Source organism: Coccinella septempunctata, chromosome 8, assembly GCF_907165205.1.
Source record: "Coccinella septempunctata chromosome 8, icCocSept1.1, whole genome shotgun sequence".
In the NCBI taxonomy this organism is placed as follows: Eukaryota; Metazoa; Arthropoda; class Insecta; order Coleoptera; family Coccinellidae; genus Coccinella; species Coccinella septempunctata.
The window spans coordinates 2,449,641-2,468,673 of record NC_058196.1 but is presented as its reverse complement, the minus strand read 5'-3'; the positions used below and the strand labels follow the sequence as shown (position 1 = coordinate 2,468,673).

Genomic DNA, 19,033 nt, shown 5'->3' with positions numbered 1-19,033 from the left:
GGGCTCCGTGCTGGGACCACTACTTTTTCTATTATTTATTAATGATTTGCCTATTCACTTGAGATTATTTCTTTTGGTGTTATTTGCCGATGATACATCGGTTGTGGTCTCAGCGCGGAGTTACGAGGAACTTCGCAGTGCTTGCGAGGAAATTATTGGCCAATTCGTCAATTGGTGTCGGTCCAACAGAGTTGTTGTGAATGTCAATAAAACTGTTTACATTCATTTCGGTATTAGGAAAAACACAGTAGAGACTGTTGTACTAAATTACTCCAACTTCAATTTAAAATCTGCTGAAGAATGTAAATTTTTGGGAGTCTATATTGACAGGAATTTAACCTGGTCTACTCATATAAGTTTTCTCTGTAAAAAGCTCAATAACTCTTACTATGCCATCAATAGAGTGAAAGACATGCTACCTGTCAGCTCATTAATGCAGATCTACTATAGCCTAGTATATAGTCAACTCTCTTATAATATCTTACTCTGGGGAAACTGTGTAGAATTTAACAGAGCTTTCATAGCTCAAAAACGGATCATTCGTTTGATATTCAAATTAAGTTCTCGTACATCATGCAGACCAGTTTTCGTTGAAAATAATTTGCTTTCTCTACCATGTATATATATATTCAAATGTTTAATATATGCTAAAGAAAATTTTCTGAATTGGACCAAATTATGTGAAAACCATGAATATAGTACAAGGAACCAAGAAATTCTGCTTATACTTAAGCATAGAACAAAAAAATTTGAGTATTCTCCCATGTACCAGAGTATAAGATTGTATAATTGTTTACCTAAAACTTTGAAGGCTCTCAAATTGCAACCATTCAAAAAGAAAATCAAGGATTTGTTAATTAATAAATGTTACTATTCTACTGTAGAATTTTGTAATGATTGTCCGTCATTTATCATTGATTGATGAATTTTTATTTCGACCTGTCCTATACACTTTGTTGTCTAAAAGGATCAATAAACTATTATTATTATTATTATTATTATTATGAACTCATAATTATATGAAACACTCTCTAATTTTTCGTATTTTTAGTGCTAGGCTCAAGTATCACAAAAAAACAAAATATTTTATATCATCACTGGTATTCGTGTCATCTTTGCCACTACATAGTTGATTATTTAATATTTTATATGTTCTTTTTTAGGTATCAAAAATAATGGATTGAACACAATAAGTAAAATATCGCAGGAATTTGGACAGGTTGAAAAACAATCTCTCATGAATTCGCCAACGTTTCGGAACTATATTGTTCCTTTCTCAAGGCTCATCATACAACTAATAAAATTAACACTTTAAAATTGGTCATAGGAAGTTAAGGATAAATCAACAAACAGTCCGACGTGTGACAGTTAAATTGAACGAATGGAATCCCATAGAAATTTCACAGCAATCTAATATCGAATCAGACGACGGAACGGGCAATTGGGTGGTGGGGTGCTAGGAAGGGAAGGTAGGGGCTATATAACAGCGGAGTAGATGTACCAAGTATTCATTTGTGAATGTGCTTCGTGCTGCAAATATTGTGTTGTGGTTTACATTTTTTAACTTTGGTACTATCGAATTTTATCGTTTCATACTTAAATATTTTTTTCATTTTGGAAGACGAGATGGACAGAAAGAAGATCTTGAGAATGGGATTGGAAAAATTGAAGTCTAAACAAATTGACTTGAGGAGAACAGTTCAAATCAGGAATTTTCTGAAGTCACATGTAGGAGAACGAAAAAGAGAAAATGTTCCGCAGAAAAAATCCGACACTCACGCTGCAAGAAGAGAAGGTAATCAAGAAGAACATAGACAAAAAGTCGTGAAGAAAATAAATTCCGATGTTGGAGAAAAAAAGCAGTATGTGTCGAACGGAAATCTGAGAAAACGCTTGACGAGGTCTTTTATTCTGAAGGAGATTCTGAATATGACATCTATTAGAAGAAAAGAAGATCCTAATATCAAACTTTTCAATGTGAATGACTACATTGAGATTTTTAGGAAGAAGGAGACACCTATAAAATGAAAACTTTTGTAGGATTTGTAACTCCAGCCCGCGCTATATATTCAAAATGAAATATTAACTTCGAAAAAAATTGAAAATTGTTAGGTGTAGAGAAAAGACAACAGTACTGTTTTGAGTACTATGCGTAAAAGACTGAACGCTCCTTGACCTGCGATCAAGAAATAGAAAATTCATAATATAGGAGTGCAAGTCTGATAATGATTCATTTTGAATTTACAGCATATTCTAAATGAAACATTAATTTTGAAAACAAATAAAAATTGATAGGGGTTCATAAAAGTTGACAGTTAGTACTGTTTCAAGTACTATGCAAAAAAAATCCACTGAACGCTTCTTGACCTGCAATCAAGCAATAGGATATGTATGAATTCAGAGTGCAAGTTTGATATAATGAATCATTTATGATATAGAGTGTTTTCTGAATGAAATATTAGGTTCGAAAAAAAATTAAAAATTGTTAGGTGTACTCAAAAGACAACGTTAGGTCCCGTTCCAAGTACGGTATAAAAAAAATTTAAACTTCAAAATATGAGCAGATATACTAATTATCAGTTAAAATTAAGTAGGAGGATATCAAATGAGTGAGCCTTCTAATTAGGGCGATAAATAAACGAAATCAACTCAGATATATGAAAACCAACAACTGTTGATTTGTTTGTCCACTTTTACATCAATGTGTATTATGTTCCTGAATTAATTTCGTTTGTTTTGAGTTATTTCATCCTCTCATTTATTGAGACATTGGTTCACTATAACCAGGATAATTTCCAATCCTGCTTTTTTTTGTCATTCAAGAACATTGTTTTAGGGATTCATCTACTATTTATATCCTACAGATAATTGGAAAAATTTGCTCATTTCAGTTTCACTAGTTATAATGGCTTCATAGATCTAACGTTACGCTACGGACCGTAATTTTTCATATTGTTTTCTCATTACTCCGTATGCCAGCTTCAGTACTATCGCGAATATTATTATTTCAGTTTCAACCTCAAAAAAAAGGCTACTGCAACCAAAATTTTTCGTTATTTTCTCTAATAAATTTCAGCAATCCATTTTCAGAAATTTATGACGGAATAGAATAGAATAGAATTCATTGATCCTCTAAGACATACAAAAATGCATAGGACAAGTCAACAATGAAAAAATGAAACAAATAGTAAATTATTTTACACAAAAATTTACATCTCCCAAGAATTCCCCAACAGAATAATAGCCTTGTTTATGTTTAACATCCTAATACTAGGTGGTAGGTGATTATACAATACGATTGCCTGATAGACAGGGCTTGCTTCATATTTCGATGTTTCATGAAAAGGAATGCTAAGAGTGGTATCATTCCTTGTAGAGTATGTGTGGAAGCTAGAGAGCTTTACCATCAAATGATCATTTTCACGTAGGTATACTAAGCACCTAAGTATAAACAGAGACGGCAAAGTGAGTATATTATTCACTTTGAATATATTTCTGCAGGTATCCATTGGTTTTAAATTGAAAATTAATCGTAAAATTTTTTTTTGCATAATAAACACCCTATGAGAATCAATAGAGTTACCCCACAGTATAACATTGTAATTCAGTAAACTGTAAACTAAACCATAATAAATATTCATCACAGCCTGAAAAGGAAGTGAATTCTTGATCCTGCTTATAGCATAGAGAGAGCTTGCTAATTTCTCACAGACATAATCACAGTGATCGCTCCATCTCAGTGAGCTATCCAAGTAAACACCTAAAAATTTAACTTTGTCTACCGATACAATAAGATGGTCCATGCATTTGACAACAATAGGTTCACAATCATTAATTCTATTCTTAAATCTAATGCACTCAGTCATTCCCAAGTTCAGAATTAAATTATTAGCTTTACACCAATTTAGAAACTTACATACTAGTGAACTAAAAATATCTGATAGATCGCTCAGGTCTCTGGCTGAGACCGCCACTGATGTATCGTCAACGAAAATAATTATGATTTCAGGATCTATGGACCCAGGTAGGTCATTTATGAAAAGGAGAAACAGCAGCGGTCCCAACACTGAACCCTGAGGTACTCCATGATGAAGATCATATTTCTCAGACCAGCAATTCTCTGTCTTAACATATAAGGATCGATTCTTCAAAAATGACATCAGCCATTGGAGAAAAATACCACGAAAACCGATATTATATAGTTTGATCTCCAAAAACTCCAAATTTATAACATCGAATGTTCGGGACAAATCAAAAAATATGCCAGCCAATTCCTCATCTAATTTTTTATAGATAAAATCAACCATCGAAAATGCTGCTGTTTGTGTAGTTTTTTCCCTAAAACCATGTTGGCAGTCGGTAATAATTCGGAAGCGAGTCAGAAATGACATCATGCGATTTAGCACAATTTTTTCAAAGAGTTTGGAGAAAACACTTAACACCGAAATGGGTCTATAATTGTCAATGCAGCAAGAATCATGCTTTTTAAAAACGGGAATCACAGACGCCACTTTCAAAAGATCTGGGAATTTACCAGTTGTAACCGATAAATTAATAATACAAACAAGATGTTCAGCGATATTATCCACTATAAACTTCAACACGGAGATAGATACTCCATCAATACCAGTACTCTTTTTATTTTTCAAGCCTCTAACAGTACTAACTAATTCCTCAGTCACAACCGGATGAAAAAAGAAAGTGTTTCCCGACAAAGCTGAGGTCGTACATGAAGATGACAAAATATTTCCATAATAATCCTGGAGAATTCTTTCGACAACTGAAGCAAAATGGTTAGCAAAAACATTAGCAACATCTCTTGGCTCCGTATAACTTTCCCCACAATAATTTATTTGTACTGCTATTTTTGTACTTCCTTTTCTCCCAGTAATGCTATTTACCATATTCCATACCGCTCTATTACTATTGCTGGAAGAGTTTATGACCTCCGAGAAATAACTAGATTTAGTGCGCCATAAGAGTTGTCTAAAATCTGACTTTGCTTTTTTATAGACTTCATAAGAACCCACAGTCTTCATATTTATATTTAACCAATCTAAATTTTTCAAATTCTTGCTTGCTTCCCTCACTTCCTCATTTATCCAGTTTTTCCTATTCTGATTTGAATTCCCAGACTTCACAAGCGGACAATTTATTTCCAGAGAATACTGTATTAACTGTGCAAATATAACGAAGGCATCATCAATATTGGTGCATTTATATATTTATTTATTTATTTATTTGCCAAATAGGACATCTACAGGTATAAAACCCAAATTGATGTCCATAAATTACAAAAAAAGTACAATCAAGTAGGACACAGATAAAAATTAAACTACATTTATCTATTTAACAATAAGAAACCCACAAAACACTCCGGAGAACCAATTATTCTCTCAACCCTTTTTTTTTTGTTTTTCTTTTCTTTTAATTTCAAAATTCAGAATATGCGGAAATATTGGTTACAAATTATGCCAACTAATTCTATAAGTTTCTCTTCTAAATGCATTCAGTGTGAGGTGAAAGATATCGAGGTTGTTGAATCTTTTATTAAAAAGTGCAAGCATTCTATTAATCGGTGAATTATTTCTCAAATTTGTTCTATTTCGAGTCTAATCAAAAGTAGGGTTATTCCTCAGCCGTCTAGATGGTATATGAATTCTCATCAGATACAACAAGTCTGGGGAATCGACCAAGCCCCTCAACACCTTGAATAAGAAAATCATATCGGATTGCTTTCTACGACTATCCAGTGAGAGAAGGCCAAATTTACTCCTCAAGCCCCCAGTGCTCGCCAAGTTGTCACGAGAACCCTCAACTCTGTAGTCCAAATATCTTAAAAAATTATTCTGAATGACCTCCAAACGATGCTTATATACCTCATACTGGGGACTCCACACAGTTGATTCATAATTCAATCTGCCATAAACGTAAGCGAAATAGAGAGCCTTTAGGGCACTCACAGACGAGAATTGTCGACAAGTTCTTAAAATAAACCCAAGCATACGATTGCCTCTGGCGACAAGGGACTCAACATGAGGTGCGAAGGTCATTTTGCTATCAAATATGACACCAAGGTCCCTTATCTCCTTTTTTTTATGGAGCAATTTACCCCCAAAGTTATAGTTGTAATCCACTATATTGAAATTACGGGTGAAGTTGATGAAGGAACATTTGTCCAAGTTCAACTGCAATCTATTTGTTTTGCAATAAACGAAAAATTCATCAAGATCATTCTGGAAAGCAAGACAATCGTTAAAAGTCTGAACTCTCGCAAAAATCTTAAAATCATCGGCGTAAGCCAAGAATTGACAAAATTTGAAACAGGTCCCCACGTCATTCAGAAAGATTAAGAATAAGAAAGGTCCCAGATGGGATCCCTGAGGTACACCTGAAGTTGCTATATAAGGCTTAGATTTATAACCATTCACATAAGTGATCAAAACCCTACCGCTGATATAGGAGGACAGCCACCGAAGCAGATCCCCGTGCACACCGGCCTCTGACAGCTTCAACATTAATATATTGTGATCTACTTTATCAAATGCTTTGCTGAAGTCGGTGTACACGGAGTCGACCTGGACACGGTCATCCATAGCAGATAGTATATACTCGGCATAAAGAACAAGGTTTGACTCAGTAGATCTTTTGGGAAAAAAGCCATGTTGTTGGTCAACTATGAAAGACTTAAGGAACAAGATCAATAACATCGTTCACTATTTTCTCCAGAATTTTACCGAAAATATTCAACTTACAGATGGGTCGATAATTTTCTACTTTACTTCGATCTCCCAGTTTAGGAATAGGGACCACATAAGAAACTTTCCATTGATCAGGAAATATGCACTCCTTAAGAGATGAATTGAACAGGGAGCATAGTGGAACGCATAGATTTTTTGAACATCTCCTGATAAAAACTGAAGGAATTCCATCAGGACCCGCCCCCTTGCTTTAATCCAGTTGACAAAGAGCTCTCGCTACGCCTTCTTCATCTACCTCAATTTCAGACAACACATTATTACACAGATTATTGCTCTTATGCATTGAAAACTTTTGTTCACAAGGCTGAAAAACGCCACGAAAATATTCGGCAAACAGATCTGCCACACCCTCGCCCTCAGCAGTTTTACCATCAAAACTCACCAAATAAGGAATCTTACTACTACGATCTTTCAGAGAAACAAGCTGCCAGAATACTGTTGTATCATGAGGTATCAAATTTTCTATGGTCTCTAAGTTTTTTTCATAGTCATTCTTTATACTCAATTTACATCTTCGTCTTAAATACGAGAAAACTTTATAGTCCAATTCAGTAGAAGATATCTTCCACTTTTTATGAGCCCTATTTTTATCCTTTATAAGTTTTATTGTGCCAGGTGTATAATATTGAGGAAAATTATTATTAATTTTTTTTTTAGGTACATGTTTTTCAATGATATTATATATTTTAGAGTAAAATAAACCGATACAATCACCAACTTCACCGTTTAAAAAAAAGTGAGGACCAATTAATTTTTTCCAATTCAGTATTGATATTATTATAATTAGCCCCTTTGAAATTGTAATCATAAGTCAATTTGGAATGAAGGATCTTAACATTAAAAAAGTTCAACAGCAGTTCTACACTAACATGATGGGGATCTTCTGGGACTAAAGGATCAGCCGATTTAATGACCCTTTCAATGCATAACTTGTTATCAAAAATTAAATCCAAAATTCTGTTATTAACATTGGTGAATGAGTTGAACTGCTTAAAATTACAAAAATTCACTATATCTAGCAATCGACTAAACCTGGAATCAATTCCTTTAGGTATTAAATACGAATTATGGGGTTTGAACTCCCATGTAATATTTGGCATATTGAAGTCGCCACAAATTAATACAGCATCATCGAAAAATATATTGGAGAGAAATTGAAGCTTTTCAACGAAATAATTAAGTGCTAAGTTATCATTTGGTGGTAGGTACACACAACATAAATGAACCTTTTTTTATCTACTGATGTAATGGTAACCCAGATATCCTCTGCTTCACTCTCCCACTCCAGTTTCTGATAAGACTGAATACCCCGTCTTACTGCAATTAAAACTCCACCGCCCTCACCTCTTCGAGAATATGAACTTGCACGATCCCTTCTATAGACTTGGTAATCATCGCTGAACAACTCGGAATCCGATACGCCTTGATTCAACCAAGTTTCACTGACACAAAACACATCGTTCGCATTGCATTCAACACCTCGTTTAAACACATTCAACTTCGATTTCAATCCCCGCACATTCTGGTAAAACACAGTCAAGTGTTCGAAAATGAAAACCCAAAATGTCTCGAGTCAGCAGACGAGCTGAGAACTACATGGACACAATCTGACCCTCACTGCTTATCTGCTTCACGGAGGAATCATCATCTTTTCGGACCAAAATACTGCCATTTCTGATCCAGACATATTTATAATCTCTCTGTCGGGCAGTCTCCCTCACCTTTTTGAAAAGTATCTTATTTTCTGGGGTTAGATGTTCGTTGATGTAAATTCTCGCGTTAGGGATCTCATTGATTATTAGGGCTCCATTAGAAGAATTCCTTCTAGCTTTCGCCGCTGCCAGTACACTATTTCTAGATTTGAGAGAAACATATTTTATGACGATATTTCTCGGCTTACCAGACTCAAAGGACTTGACCCTATGGGCTGATTCAACAACATCCCTTGAGAGTGGGATATTTAGTGTTTCATGTATAGAATCGACAATGGAATAAATATTCTTATTCTTTTTCTCTGGATATCCATGAATCTCGATGTTGTAAGCTCTGGCAGACTGTTCTAAATCTGCTACTTTTTTATTCAATAATCGAACTGATTCTTGCAGATCTTTATTTTCTTTTTTCAGTGAATCCATAGATTTCATTTGATTACTAAAAGTCTTCATAGCTGCTTCAAAATCAGTCACCTTGTCCGAGCAAAACCCAACGGACTTCTTAAAGTCTTCCATGTTATTTTGAATGCTTATGAGTTCAGCTTTTATTTCACGCATAAATTTCAGAACATCGACATCGGGACCACCTGTAGAAGAATTCAAACGACCTCGACAGGTTGTGCACATCCAATATACATCCTCCGATCCGTTCAAAATATGCAACTTATCTGGAGATATATTTGCACATTTGGCGTGATAAAGATTCGCACAAGAACCAGCGCACTGGATACTTGGTGTTATACTGTTTACTACTGTTTTACAAACTCCACAAACAGAAGTCATCTTCGATTTTTCTGAAACACCTGATGATTCAGATACTTATGACTAGCTTTTCACCAACTAGATAATTACTTTCCGAAGTAAACAATCACAAATTACGAACTTTAAATCAGCAGTAACCTACAGATGTACCGTTCGCATCGAGCATGATGTGTTATTGCATAAAATTTATTATTGAAATGAATTCGGTTAAATTTGATAATGTTTCATGGTTAACTTTCCTAACTAGAACAGAATTATCAATACATTCCTTGATTTCAGATGTTATTTGCATTTTATAATTGAGTGAAAAAACCTTATGATCTCCTAAAAAACCATTGAAAATGTCAGTTTCAAAATTCTCAGACGAAGCATTTGTTAAAATGTAATCTAATTTAGTTGAAGTTGTGATTCCCCTCACATCAGTAAAAACTCGAGTGGCGGTATAGAAGTAACTTTCAGATCGAAACAACGCAACAGATCATCAAATAGATGTTTCCGTGAGCAATTTGACTGGAGATAATTGATATTGATATCCCCACAAAGGAAAATGACATCAGCAATTTTGTTACAACGAGCAATAACAAACGCCAGCCTATCCAGAAATAAAGAAATATTCCCATTTGGAACTCTATATGTACTAATAACACAGAACTTTTTATCACCCAGAGAGAATTTTACACCACAAACTTCAAAGTGCATCTCAACGGAATACTTTGAAATACCGATATCACTCACTGAAAACCCAGATTTCACATAGATAACAGTACCACCCTGCAAGTATTCTTGACGACAAAAGGAAGCTGCTTGATAGTACCCATCCATAGCCATCGTAGACATCTTTTCCTTATTGCACCAGTGCTCTGCAATGCTTACCACCAATGGACGTTGATAATATAATAATAATTCCAAGCAATCAATCTTATTGTTGAGAGATTGAACATTAATTTGAAAAATCTTAAATTTTTCTACTGATCCGATGGTTTTCTTTCCATCCTTTTCGTTCTCCCAAAAAAATGGTGAACACTAGCATTAATAGGCCAATTGGTTGGATCACAAATTTTTTCTGATTCGCTACATGCAATTAAGACCTTAAATGATGCATATACTTCGGGATATTTTGACTGCAAATGCTCGCATTTGACGTTTGTGAAGCTCTTACTTAGGAACTTCTGAAGATCCGCCGCTGTTGTATTCGGTTTCAACCTGGATACGTGATATGCCTTGACTTTTTCAACCCCTTCGACCATATCTGCATTAGTACTTGATCCAACCACTAATGCTGGACGAGACTTTCTCTTGGATTTTCTTGAATTGACTTGTTTCCATGCAATAAATTCAGCCTCAACCGAGTTCGAGTGTATTATTTCTTTCTGTGTTGTTCTTTCGTATTTATTTTCCACCGTGCTTTGTTTGTTTTCGGTTTTCTCCTGACCTTGGGCCTGAGTGCCAGAGATTGATTGTGACATATTGGTAGGGAGAACACGATCGGCAGAAGTACGCATGGGTGGCATCCGCACAGAATTATTTATTGGTATTCGAATTATATCTTCCTTATCTGAATTGATTGCTTTTTCACGTCGTATGTTAGCTGAATCTTCACATGGACGATGATTTACTTCTTTCACATTGTTTTCCAGCACAGAAATTTTATATTTCAGTAACTGATTATTCTCCTCCAACAATCTATTTTTTCCTTCCAATTCATGAATTATTTTCAGCAACAATTCTTCTTTTGTAGATGTATTACTTATTTCGATGTTGTAGTCAATAATTTCTTCTACCTGGGATGAACTTTCCATGGTAGATACCCATATGGGCTCGTGCCCATAAGGTGTGGGTCGGCCCGACCCAGGATATACAGGGAATATCCTGGAATAAAATTAGTATCTATTTTTTCAACCAATAACTGGAAATGAAAACGCGGAATATTCAATTTCATGTCCCAAAAATAAGTGCAATCAGAACTCAATTGACATGTTTTTCAGCATCTTAATGTTAAGTTATTGGTTGAGAAACTATTAATAGATAGAAGAAGAAGTTAATTGAAAAGCAATTGGTGGGTTTCAGCGTCTTCACTTTGAGTGGTTGATCAATATTGAAGAAACATTAATTTTATTCCAGACTTATGTCCCACCCTGCAGATATAATCTGATTTTCTTTATACAACCGCAGTCTTTAAAAGTTTAGGCTTGTTTTTGGAGAAAGAATGTACTACACTTCTTTGTTTTTGCCAAGCTTTTCAATAATAGTTTTATTCTTCTTCGGGGTCTTTCTGTAAATACCGATAACAAATTTATTACAACACAAAACTTCAACGTCAATACGAATCAAAATTTTAACACATCTCCAATTTTGATTTTGAGTGATAATGTAATAATTTTTTCTTTTTTTATTTCACCATTCCTCCTTTTACTATCACAAGATCTTGTGACAGGGTGCAAAGTTTGTTTGGATTTGCTACCACTCCAATTATTCATCAATCCAAGAAATTTAGAATCCACTCAGATTATCAAAATTTACGAAATGAATCGAAGAAAACTGATAAACACGTACGTGTACCCCTTTCTCTTATTCTACGACACTGACCTAATTCAATTCAATATGGGAACAGCGATGCGGATGCCATTCTTATATCCCCACTCCGAGGCTCGGCCGGCCGATCTACGCGTATTCAATTCAAGAAGCTTCGAAATCACCGTGCCCTTATTAATTCACTAGGAATTACAAATTTTTGTGGTCAAAAAATCACTAAAGTACTTTTATTCCGTACGAATACCCTTTTTCAAAAATCAACTATTCATTTAGTGAACAAAAAATTTAACTCTCACTATAATTAGGGATATATTTTCATTGACTAAACTACTCTTAAACGGTACGAATACGCTCTTTTCTAAAATAGACATAATATTTAATGATTAACTATTCATTTGATGATATAATATCTTGCAATAGAGTCAATAGAAAATGAGGAAATCTAGAAATATGAAAACTAAACGCCCAAACCATAGCAAGGTAGGCCCAACTCGTGCGGGCCGACCGTATATGTATCTAGCAGCGACGTAATACGATGTTCTTGGTGATAACTGCGTGCGACGTAGGTGCTGTACGGTACCATAACTTGAAGCGTTTCGCTAGGCTCCTGCGGCTGGCCGACCTAGCGTGTTTAGCGTAAGGAAAGAGAACTTCGAAATAAAGTAATTCAGGGCGATTGGGGCGTCACGTTGATCGAATCAAGTTGTAGTACGTTATACTAGGAAATTAATCGAGATTTGAATATCGATATTGATCATTTGGAATAAGTTTCGAAGAATAAAATAATTATAATTATTTTCTATTTCTCGATTATTTTTGGGTCGACCCTGCATACCCTGACGAGCCGTCATTGATAGATACTTCGGGTAATGAGAATATTAGTTCTTCTCCACAACACTTTTTACATTTTAGAGCACAACTACGATGAAAAATATTCCTGCATTTTTTACACTTTATACCCCTTTTTTTAATAGTATTTTTACATTCTTTACATTTCAAATGAGAATCACGCGAGTTAACAATCGAAGCATCTGTCTTGCCCGACGACATCTCGACACCAATTCAAGAAGTTGCCGAAGAAAGTAACTTTTTTATTCGGTTTTTCGAAGTTTTCCATGAGCTATATGGATGTGTAGAGGATGTTTCATTAAGATGAATTAATTTCAATAGAAATAACCTGAGCCTGAAACAAAGAACAGTTTACATTGACGAATAGAATAGACAGATAGAATAGAAGTCAACGTTCATACTTAATTATCGAAATCTCATTTCTCTTGATAAATACAAAGGGGATTTATCTGTAAAGAAAACCAGAACAATATCATGGAAACCAAAAAAGTGCCATAACTGATCTACGGGACTACTATTTCTTGATAAGCAAAAAAAACCCTATTCAAAACCATTGAAGTATACAGTAAAATATTTGTTACTTTGACTAGGTGACAGGTACAGAATAACACAGGTACAGAATAACACAGGTACAGTATAACCAATACAATAAACCATCCCTCAACGTTTCCGCCCGCAACGGACCGATTTGGTCATAATTACTATCTGCGAAAACAAGGAATTGTATAGCATGAACTTTGAAGTATTTTGAAATAAGATATTTGATTGTTGATGCATTTTTCGGAAATATTGCAATTAATTATCGATTTATGTTCGAAACCCAGCATCTCAAAATAGAACTTTTTTCTATAAAACGGCCTTTTCAAAATAATTTCGAATATTTTCGATAGCCGGATCAGCATAGAAATCATAAAATATCTAATCTAAACAGCAAATGAAGTTGGACGGCCAAAAACTTGCATAAGTTTGACTTTGTCTAATTTCGATATTATTTTGGCGATATTTTATTTTCACTTTACTGAATGTCACTTGCATTGGTTATTTCTTTTCAATATCTTCTTTTCGTACTGGGCGTGAATATTATTTCCGATTTTCATCTAAAATTTTGGAGACAGTGAGGCCTTACAAATGTTTTAGGTTGACTTTCGGACTAATATCAAGTTATTTCCGTATAATTCCCCATTTTGAAAAACGATAGCAGAATATTCCGTATCCAGGAATACCTTGTCAATTTTGGGCATAGTAAGGATAGGATGGATCATAATTCGACTAAAAATATAGGTTTCCATTTAAACAAATTTTTTTCGATGAAAGTACAAAACGAAAGAATTTTTTGGTGGATATGCTGTTAAAAATACATGATGATATCGACAACAATTCCTGAATGTTGCACCATTCTATCGTTGAAGCATATTGAAAGCTGGGAATCTTGGAAAATTCAATGTCATGTCACCAGATTCACAGGTTACTCAATGGGGAATCCATGCCATTTTTTAAGAAACCAAGTTTTTAGCTCTTATAATATGAGAATATTTCATTTCAATTATATACTTAAAATTTTTCGGTTTCCCGGTTAAGACATTGAAAATGAAATCATGAAGTAGATAGTAGTGCTCTGTATAACTAGGGTGAAAATAAAAAATAACGATTCTGTACTTATATATAGGAACCTACATGGATTTCTGAATATACATCAGAGTCGTTAAATCTATTCAGGGACATTCTTTCTATAGTTTTTATTTCCTCAGGAGTAACGTGGAATGTGAATATTTATGACCAAATCGGTCCGTTGAGGGCGGAAACGTTAAGGGATGGTTTATTGTATTGGTTATACTGTACCTGTGTTATTCTGTACCTGTCACCTAATCAAAGTAACAAATATTTTACTGTATACTTCAATACTTCAATGGTTTTGAATAGGGTTTTTATTTGTTTATCACGAAATAGTAGTAAACACCACTGTTGTATCTACATTATATCGACTCATGAACCTCTTCTTGATTTTGAGTAAGAGTTCATTTCTATTGGTGTTTTTTGATTTGTTGAATTTACGACAATAAGTATGTACTATGTCATCGTGTATTGTTATGGGGGAGTGTATTCTGTTCATCTTCTTTGTAAGATCCTCTATTTCACTAGTTTTTTTTATTTATAGTTCTAACATTGACGTTTGGGATGCCTTCGATTGGTTTCTTCGAATGGTTGGCACATTTTATGGACCATGGACTAAATGATCTTCAGCATTGCGAGCAGTACATTTTGGTGTATCGGTTGACTTACAATGGGACATTTTGTGAGTTCCCTGACAGTTTGAGCATTTTGGTGGACTTTTGAGATTTTCAGTTGTATGATCAAATAGTAAGCATTTGTTACAAGGTATCGGTGTTGGTTCTGGTGCATGACAGCGGAACACCATGTAGTGACGATTGTATTGTCTCGGACGCATTTATTTCTCCTGTAATTATTCGTAATTTTTCTGCTTTTTATTCGCTCAGGGTTTTTTCCAGTTGTATTTTATCAGTACTTTACTTCAAAAGAAATCCCAATTTCGTTTCAGAATAATATCTTCTCCATTCGGGAATTTGAAGTTCCGAATAATTGCCATTTGAATTCTATCTATTTCATTACTTTCAGGAATGATTTTAAATAAAAATCGGGTATTGTGTGAATTCAATTTGATTCAGTTTTGGTAAAAAGTATTTGTTTATGTTTTTTCTTTGATTATTATTCATTCGTTATTGGGTGTCTATTGTTTTTTGAGTTGTTTCTGTAGCAGATGTTGATGGTGCATTATTCGTGTTATCTATTTCCATGCGTTCAGGTTCATTCGATTTCTTTCCTTTAATTATTGTGGTTGTTTGAAAATGCTATCTGGAGATTTGTTTTCATATTTTTTTTCGCGGTCGCAGTCTTAACATTCTTCCTCCCTCGTTTCCACTTGGGAGCTACCTCTTTCAGATCTGCTTCCTCTCCCTCCGAAGTCCCGTAGGAAGTGGAGCCGCCGATCTGAGACATTTCATGAAGGCAGAAATCCTCAAAGTCTGCAGCGTTCACCGGGGAATTATCGTCGATTTTCTTTGCATATCATAAACAGCTGTCGATATATTCACTATCAGTTACGATTCGTATCAATGAGAACGTACTTTAGAAGCACATGTGCTCAGCATGAAAGCCAAACACAGACTGTACGGAGAACTATAGTAGTAGATAGTATACTATCTACTTCATGAATTTCATTTTCAATGTCTTAACCGGGCAGCCGAAAAATCTTAAGTATATAATTAAAATGAAATATTCTCATATTTTAAGAGCTAAAAAGCTCGTTTCTTAAAAATGGCATGGATTCCCCATCGAGTACCATGTGACTCTGGTGACATGACATTGAATTTTCCAAGATTTCCAGCTTTCAGTATGCTTTAACGATAGAATGGTGCAACATTCAGTAATTGTTGTCGAAGTCATAATGTATTTTTAACAGCATATCCACCAAAAAATTCTTTCGTTTCGTACTTTCATCGAAAAAAATTTGTTTAAATGAAAACCTCTATTTTAGTGTAATTATGATCCATCCTATCCTTACTATGCCCAAAATTGACAAGGTATTCCTGGATACGGAATATTCTGCTATCGTTATTCAAAATGGGGAATAATACGGAAATAACTTGATATTAGTCCGAAAGTCACACTAAAACATTTGTAAGGCCTCACTATCTCCAAAATTTAAGACGAAAATCGGAAATTATATTCACGCCCAGGACGAAAAGAAGATATCAAAAAAAAATAACCAATGCAAGTGACATTCAGTAAAGTGAAAATAAAATATCGCCAAAATAATGTCGAAATTAGACATAGTCAAACTTATGCAAGTTTTTGGCCGTCCAACTTCATTTGCTGTTTAGATTAGATTTTTCATGATTTCTATGCTGATCCGGCTATCGAAAATATTCAAAATGATTTTGAAAAGGCCGTTGTATAGAAAAAAGTTCTATTTTGAGATGCTGGGGTTCGAACATAAATCGATAATTAATTGCAATATTTCCGAAAAATGCATCAACAATCAAATATCTTATTTCAAAATACTTCAAAGTTCATGCTATACAATTCCTTGTTTTCGCAGGTAGTAATTATGACCAAATCGGTCCGTTGCGGGCGGAAACGTTGAGGGATGGTTTATTGTATTGGTTATACTGTACCTGTGTTATTCTGTACCTGTCACCTAGTCAAAGTAACAAATATTTTACTGTATACTTCAATACGTCAATGGTTTTGAATAGGGTTTTTTTGCTTATCAAGAAATAGTAGTCCCGTAAATCAGTTATGGCACTTTTTTGGTTTCCATGATATTGTTCTGGTTTTTTTTACAGATAAATCCCCTTTGTATTTGTCAAGAGAAATGAGATTTCGATAATTAAGTATGAACGTTGACTTCTATTCTATTTGTCTATTATATTCGTCAATGTAAACTGTTCTTTGTTTCAGGCTCAGGTAATTTCTTTTGAAATTAATTCATTTTAATGAAACATCCTCTACACATCCATATAGCTCATGGAAAACTTCGAAAAACCGAATAAAAAAGATACTTTCTTCCGTCATGAATTTCTTAAAATGGATTGCTGAAATTTATTAGAGAAAATAACGAAAAATTTTGGTTGCAGTAGCCTTTTTCTTGAGGTTGAAACTGGAATAATAATATTCGCGAGAGTACTGAAGCTGGCATATGGAATAATGAGAAAACAATATAAAAAATTACGGTGCGTAGCGTAGCGTTAGATCTATGACGCCATTATAACTAGTGAAACTGAAAAGAGCAAATTTTTCCAATTATCTGTAGGATATAAATAGTAGATGAATCCCTAACACAATGTTCTTGAATGACAAAAAAAAGCAGGATTGGAAATTATCCTGGTTATAGTGAACCAATGTCTCAATAAATGAGAGGATGAAATAACTCAAAACAAACGAAATTAATTCAGGAACATAATACACATTGATATAAAAGTGGACAAACAAATCAACAGTTGTTGGTTTTCATATATCTGAGTTGATTTCGTTTATTTATCGCCCTTATTCGAAGGCTCACTTATTTGATATCCTCCTACTCATAATAATTTTTACTGATAATTAGTATATCTGGTCATATTTTGAAGTTTTAATTTTTTTTATACCGTACTTGGAACGGGACCTAACGTTGTCTTTTGAGTACACCTAACAATTTTTAATTTTCTTTCAAACCTAATGTTTCATTTAGAATACACTCTATATCATAAATGATTCATTATATCAGACTTGCACTCTGAATTCATACGTAACCTATTGCTTGATTTTTTTTGCATAGTAGTTGAAACAGTACTAACTGTTAACTTTTATGATCCCCTATCAATTTTTATTTGTATTCAAAATTAATGTTTCATTAAGAATATGCTGTAAATTCAAATATCAGACTTGCACTCCAATATTATGAATTTTCTATTTCTTGATCGCAGGTCAAGGAGCGTTCAGTCTTTTACGCATAGTACTTAAAACAGTACTGTTGTCTTTTCTCTACATCTAACAATTTTCAAATTTTTTCGAAGTTAATATTTCATTTTGAATATAGAGCGCGGGCTGGAGTTACAAATCCTACAAAAGTTTTCATTTTATAGGTTTCTCCTTCTTCCTAAAAATCTCAATGTAGTCATTCACATTGAAAAGTTTGATATTAGGATCTTCTTTCCTTCTAATAGATGTCATATTCAGAATCTCCTTCAGAATGAAAGACCTCGTCAAGCGTTTTCTCAGATTTCCGTTCGACAGATACTGCTTTTTTTCTCCAACATCGGAATTTATTTTCTTCACGACTTTTTGGCTATGTTCATCTTGATTACCTTCTCTTCTTGCAGCGTGAGTGTCGGATTTTTTCTGCGGAACTTTTCCTCTTTTTCGTTCTCCTACATGTGACTTCAGAAAATTCCTGATTTGAACTGTTCTCCTCAAGTCAATTTGATTAGACTTCAATTTTTCCAATCCCATTCTCAAGATCTTCTTTCTGTCCATCTCGTATTCCAGAATGAAAAAAATATTTAAGTATGAAACGATAAAATTCGATAGTATCAAAGTTAAAAAATGTAAACCACAACACAATATTTGCAGCACGAAGCACATTCACAACTGAATACTTTGTACATCTACACCGCTGTTATATAGCCCATCTACCATCCCTCCCTAGCACCCCACCACCCAATTGCCCGTTCCGTCGTCTGATTCGATATTAGATTGCTGTGACTTAAAATTTCTATGGAATCAACGTATTACATTCGTTCAATTTAACTGTCACACGTCGGACTGTTTGTTGATTTATCCTTGTTGATATTTAGGTGGAAATAAAATAATGATTACTATGAAAATGCAACGATCGTATATTCTTGGCACATAGGTTAC

The 19,033-nt window shown here is 34.3% G+C and overlaps 1 protein-coding gene across 1 annotated transcript; it reads right to left on the bottom strand.

Moving 5' to 3' along the window:
• Positions 1-8,353: 8,353 nt before the first annotated feature.
• LOC123319247 lies at positions 8,354-9,256 on the bottom strand. Its single transcript, XM_044906118.1, has one exon. The coding sequence runs from the start codon at positions 9,254-9,256 to the stop codon at positions 8,354-8,356; it is 903 nt and encodes a 300-aa protein (XP_044762053.1).
• Positions 9,257-19,033: the final 9,777 nt, after the last annotated feature.